Genomic DNA, 6589 nt, shown 5'->3' with positions numbered 1-6589 from the left:
AGCATTGAAATACTAATTTAATGATTTCTTTTCTAGAGTAGAAAGCTGGGGCAATGATATATCAGAGGTATTTTTAAAGAATTATATTTGCTATAACTGATAAAGAAACTAAGGAAATTAATTATTTGTGCTTTATAACGGCATTTGTGAATGAAAAGGCAAATTTAGCAGGTCAAGTATTTCTAACTCTTCTGTTCCAAAACTGCAAAATATCTATATTACACCTACACTGATACTAGGTGATAAATATTAATTGAAATGAGAGCAAACCAAGGTGGAAGGTCTCTTTCACAGTAACAAATTTCAGCCACGCTTTAAGTCTTCCCTAAGAACCCCCTACGATGCACACATCACTTCGCCCAGGTTACAAAGCTGATGGAATGGTTACTAAATTTTCATTTATAACATCCTCCAGCAAAAGCTCGATAGGTTACTCCTTTCGGTGCTCGAAGAGAAAAAAAAAGAAGGAAAAAAAAAAGATCAAAAGAAAAAGCCAAAGTAGGAATACATTTTGTTAAACCACAGTAGCACAACAAAGAATTGTACAGTACTGAACATTCAATTCCAGTCAATTAAATTCAGTCAAGAATGAAACACTAAATATTCTGAAGCATTTCATTGCTAGAAATCTGCTAAATTTAATAAAGTATCTCTTGTAATGTTCAGCCACAAATTGTGGCTATATGTGTGCTATAGGGCCACAACTGTCAATAAACAGTGTTCATGCATATATATTCTTTATATATATATATATATACACACACACACACAGAGAGTGAAGAAATCTAAGGACAATAGGGTGAATTTTTAAATCTTCCCTTACAGTGAGTTTCTTACCTGAAGCTGTAATCTCCAAATATCACATCTCATCTATAACACCATTTCTGGAACATTGCTCTTACTAGTGGCACCAGGAATTTGATATCAACCAATATGACTTTTAGGCTAAACAGAAATAATTTAACACTAATTAATGGTCTCTGGTTTTATCTTTCTTTTTATATGAAGACTACTACGAGTGTCTGTGGAAACCACAGAAGGAAAAATGGAGTTGAATAGACTATAGCTGAAAGTAAAATAAGAACTTTTTCCATGTAAGTATGGCAGCTGGAGGAACTCCTTAATCCATCTCATTACATAGGTAGGGGAAACGATGCCCTGACAGAGAGGGAGGACTTGTAGAAAACAAGAAAGAAACTCACACGCTTACCTTGTCTCAATAAGAAAGAAAGGAAGAAAACTACTCCTTGCCTGAGAGCTACTAGCCTTGTTAGCTCTGGAGAACCTGCAGGGTGGAAGAAACTAGGAGAGAAAGCAAGCAGGGAGCTAGCAGCCCAAGTCAAACCTGGAGACCGCAAAAGTAGACAAGTTTCTATATCATGGAGGTGAACCAAATCTAAGCCTTGCACGTGATGGAAAGAAAAAGACTTTCCATGTGAACCAGAAGGACCCAGGTTTGTTTCAACCCACAGAGTAGCTGAACTGCAAGAAAGAGCAACTGCTTCTCAGGCTGAGGGTGAAGATGTGCTTTTGGTCCTTTTCTTTAGCCTGTCCTGCCCAGCAGTGGTGAGGTCCCCTTATTACCTTAGGACTAGAGAAGAGCTGACAGATCAGTCAAAAAGTAAGATTAGCTATCTATCATCACCTCTTAAAGTCTGAGAAGCCATCTCATTTAATCTTGTCTGTATTCAGATACAGAGTAATTGCTCCAACCCAGCCTCTCTCACTGTTCAGAAACAGCTCTCCCTTTCTCAGGCATCTCACCTCATTAGAGAAGTTAACAATAGCCTTACTAGCTCATCCTCACCTCACCCAGCTCCCCACCCGTGACAGGGCCACCAGCAGACCCCAAGAGAGAGTATCAAACCAGAGCAAGGAGATGGTGGCCCTTCCCCAGGGCAGCCTCTTAGCCCGCACAGGGAGCCACAGCTCTGGGCTGTCCCACGGAGCATGGCAGGGAGTCACCAATGGGGTTTTTTCCCCCCAGGAATTTTTCTAATTGCTTTTCAAGACCCCATAAACCCTTAGCATCCACAATGTCCCGGGCAATGTGTTTCACAGTTGCATTACACATTACATGAAAACTTCTCCCATTGCTTGCTTTGAACCCCCATCTGCTAATCTCACTTAATGCCTTGATTGTTTTTTATTTGCTATTTTTTCAATTTGATAATTCTAATATTAAACACCCTGCACTGCACATGATTTTACAGAGACCTCTAGTATTTCAACCTTGTCATCCCCCCTTTACACCACAGGGCTCTAACCATCCCTCGTCTTGAGCTCATCCTCTTCTCAGAGCAGCTCCTCATTTTCCCTGTATGCTCTCTGACACGGGAGGAGCAGACCCACAGCTGGATGCACTGTACATGTGCTTTTCTTGCTCTATTCTGCAGTCTTTTTCATTCTCATAATATGATGGTTTAGGGACCATAAGACTTTGGGGAATCTCTCACTCATTCCAAAGAGAATGAGGGAGGGCATCTTCACCCCCCAAACGCTCTGGCTGATTCAGGATCCCATCATAGCTCAAGCTGGTAGCATCAGTACTCAAAAGGAGCAAAATTTTGTTGCTCTAAAGCAGAGCTCATGGCAGATGTGGACCATCACTCGATGCATGTTCTAAAAAACAGTTTAGATCATTTCAAAGTCTGTCGCTCTGATTTGGAGACCAGTATTAAGCCTTGCGTTGCCAGCATCACAGCTACAATAAAGCACGAAAATGAGAACTGTGAATCTTAGAACACTCTTAGAAAGTAGGAAGCATAGGAGAGAGTTGGAAGGAGAAAAAAATTACCATCTGAATTAAAAAAAAAACCCACTCTGCCTTCAGTAACGGATGCTCTTCAATATTCTTTCTTCTCTTTTATTAAACTTTTACTGGGTTTGACAAGTGACCATATGTTAACATCATGTGTCTTGCCTCAGAAAGGTTACACAGTCTTGGTGGATGTCCTAACATATCCAAAACCCAAGAGGTTTAAAAACAGCCTAATCCTAGATTTTAAATATACTTTCAAATTTATGTGGTTTTGAGTCTTTAAATAAGTTTTCAAGCAATGAATACTTTAGAGAGCCCTTTGAGGTCCATCACGGCTGCTGTGTATTCAACACTTCAAAGTAGCACTAATACAGATAAAAACATTTGATAATGAGATCCTGTTTTCTTAAACATTAATACTACCCATGATTTAAGAAAAAGACATTTTTCCTAAGACTGGCTTATTTTCTAGTCCCTAAAAATAGCTGGCAGTTTTGACAAGAGATTTCACTGACGTCTGTAGAAGCTGCCTCAGTAAAAATCATAGCTGACAGTATCACACACCAACAACTTCAGTAGAAGAAAAGTCCTGCTCCTGAAATCTTGTTTGAGAGGCTTACAAATCCGAGAGCACTCAAAGAAGGAAAGAGGCACAGGAAATTTTCATGCTAGTAAAGGAAGAAAGCTTCCATCTGACTGTGTTGGTTTATTTTTGGTTTTATTCCCTGTAATTAAAAACTGTCTGTAACTAAGACGCTTTAACCATTGGGGAACTTCCACTATCTACTTGCTGAGAGACAACACTCTCCCTGCTCTGTCGGATCTGGAGCACACTTAATTAAATTTAGATGACTCTTAGCTGAACCAAAAGATGTTTCTAGCTACCCCTTATACTGCTGCTCTCATTTACTGGCCTGGGGAAATTCTAAATCAGTTTAGTTTTGGGGTTTCTTTTTCATAAAAAACAGGCAGAAAAAAACATGTGATCTCTTCTGAGCATCTTTTTAGAAACAGGGAAAACGATCAAATAGAAAGGTCAGGACAGCCACATGCTAGTGTCCCAAGTGTTCTGCAAAATGCCTCACTTCTCCCTTACCCGTAAGGTAATCAATAAGGATAGGCAACAGGGTGAATTTACACCTAGCAAATTATTTATTTCTATTGTATTGATGCTCTCTGATTTGACGCTGAGATAATATGTAGATGGGCTTCTGGCACAGATTCCTGGGGCTTTCAGAATGCTGCAGACATACCCTCCATGCAAAGCAACAGAAAAACAAATAAAAATACTCTAAAAAAAAAAAGTCTTCCCCAAATCTCCTGTAATATCTTCTCTATGTTCAACAGATAAAGGAAGAAGATCTTAAAACCTGAGGTCTGAAACATTGTATTTTTTTCAGGGATATTAATGTAACCTCAACACTGTCTTACATTTCAGCTCAACCAATACAACTTTAATCCTTGCTTCTGCAAAGCAATTCTAGTTACGCAACTGCAAGCTACAAATATTGCATATGCCCACCTCCCTTTCTTGTAAGATACTTCCCCAGAAAGGAGTTACATAAAATAATAAAAAATTTAATAGGCAACTTCTGATATCGCACTTCACAATCTTAAGAGATATAAAAATATAGAAAGATAAAAAAACTAAAAAAAAAAAATAATCTGTGCACAAATCAAGGTGAAGAACTTAAGAATTTGAACTTTGATTCCTCCCCTCCAAATCTGGTGATTTAACATTTCAAATTCATGTTGTTTGAGTGGGCATACAGATGCTGGAAGGTCTTCTTGCACCTTCTACTAACTGGGTTCATCCAAGTAGACATTGTTATCTGTAGCTTCCTTTCAAAAACACGGTACAAATGACATCTCGAAATACACTTCTGGGAGACAACTGTGGTCATACAGATCATGACTCAACTCCATTGAGCCAGCTTCCTGACAAGACAAAAAGTTCAGTGAATGGTTTCCCATATTGATGTACTAACAAAAAAAAAAAACAAAACACCCAGAAGCAGACAAAAATTGAGTATTTTGCTTAAGGACACTTACAGAATGCCCCTGTAAAGAGATGGTATTTTCTCTAGTTCAGGAAGGCAACTTTTATTCATGCTCAGATATACTCCTTATTGAGATAAGGGGATATTTTATCGAAAAAATTATCTTATGTGAATTATCCCATTCCAGCTTTTACTTTTTTGAAGTCCTCCCTAGAAAGACTACTTTTAGAAATAGCTAAAGCATCCATTTGAAGTAATTTCTTTTATACCAAGGAAAATAAAGTGTTAAAAAGCATATTCCAGTTGAGTTCACTGTTTCAGTTGAGGAAAAAAAAAATGCATTCTAATCCAGATAACATTTTTAGAGGTTGTTGTTGGGTTTTGGTGATGGGGTGGGGTTTTTTTGGGGGGTGGGGTTGTTTGGTTTGTTTGGTTGGTGTTTTTTTTTTTTTTAACACAATGGTCTAACGTCTTTATCTCCGAATAAAAATGTTCTGTAACTCCTTCAGACTGAACCAAAACTCTTCTGTTCCAAAGCCTCCTCTACACTGCTGGGCTTTGTCAGCTTTGCCAGAGGTGCGTCATTTAGCTATTGTCACTTAAGGGAAAAATAAGCACATTTGTTATTACATCATATACAATTATTTACAGTCAGGCACAGCACATCAGCATAGCAGCAACAGAACATTTCTCTTATTCACAAAAAAAGATAGGTGAAACGCCAATAATAATAAAACCACTTTTATACTGTTTCAATGAGAACACTTTTCTCCATAGGTTATCAGATCTGAATTGTACCACACAGTTAGCAACCTCACGGCACTTTGCCAGTGTATGCATCAGGATGATTGCTATGTTCGATTATTTTTGTGCTTAAACACACTTTAATAATTCAGTAGCTCAAGGCTGGAACAACCAGCATCTAATAATGAGAATAATCAGCCATGCAAGATCTGCAGGGAGCTCTTCTAGCTCCTCCTTTTGCTTTTCCTTCCTCCATTTCTGCTTTCCCTCATTTATTTTATGCACTTCAACTCCATCTCCTTCGTCCTAGCCCTCCCTTCTGACTGGTCCCTAACCCTCGGCATCAGCACTACCGGTATTCTCCCTCTCTTTTTCACTGCTAGTTCAAAACAGGAAAATATTTTATTTGATTAGTCAGTTGTTGGAAGAAAAATACGAGACACAAGGTATGACTAGACTAGCATATAACTATGTGTATTTAAAACACTTTCAATGCAAAAGCTCTGCTTCACTCTTCTCTACCGTATTTTGAAACACACAAAGAAATAATTTTAATTTGTGCTTCCTAAGTGTCTTCGCGGTCGTCCCTGTGCTCGTGAGAAAAAGTCACATTCAGAAATCATTACATAGTTTATTACTGTATAAATAAACACATCTTACTCATGTTTTCTTCATCGTCTGCATCCATTGTGAAGTATATTTGCTGGTTTCTTGGCTGTCGGAGACTGCTTCTGTCTGGAAAACAAAGAGCATAATATTTAAGCTTTAAGATACCAACATACAAGGTAAAGCACTGAATACCCTTTAAAAGCAGCAGCCCGGGCACTGGCTTTGCTTTGGGCTGTCCATGGTTTTTGCTCAATTTTCACATAGTATTTCCCCAAAGTGCCTATTTCTGTAGCTGAGGTGCACTCTGCAGGATTGCCAATTCAACAAGGTTTGCAAGAATTTGGGTTTTTGTATGATGAACTACAATATTTTTTATCTGAATGAGTATGTAAACTACTACTACTAAAAAAAAAAAAGTGAAATATGTCAAAATAATGTCAGATCCACTCTGCAGGTTACCACACAGACAATTCAA

At 38.4% G+C, this 6589-nt stretch overlaps 1 protein-coding gene across 1 annotated transcript in view; it reads right to left on the bottom strand.

Moving 5' to 3' along the window:
• ADARB1 (adenosine deaminase, RNA-specific, B1) overlaps nt 1–6211 on the bottom strand; it is a 33436-nt gene extending 27225 nt beyond the window's left edge. The window contains exon 1 of the mRNA XM_009702217.1: nt 6166–6211. Coding sequence (XP_009700519.1) covers nt 6166–6193 — 28 coding nt within the window. The 5' untranslated portion in view covers nt 6194–6211. The remainder of the gene's footprint in view (nt 1–6165) is intronic.
• Between the last annotated feature and the right edge of the window lie 378 nt (nt 6212–6589).

The sequence above is a fragment of the Cariama cristata genome, unplaced genomic scaffold (assembly GCF_000690535.1).
Source record: "Cariama cristata isolate BGI_N322 unplaced genomic scaffold, ASM69053v1 scaffold27926, whole genome shotgun sequence".
Lineage (NCBI taxonomy): Eukaryota > Metazoa > Chordata > Aves > Cariamiformes > Cariamidae > Cariama > Cariama cristata.
This window is presented reverse-complemented; position numbering and strand designations above follow the sequence as displayed.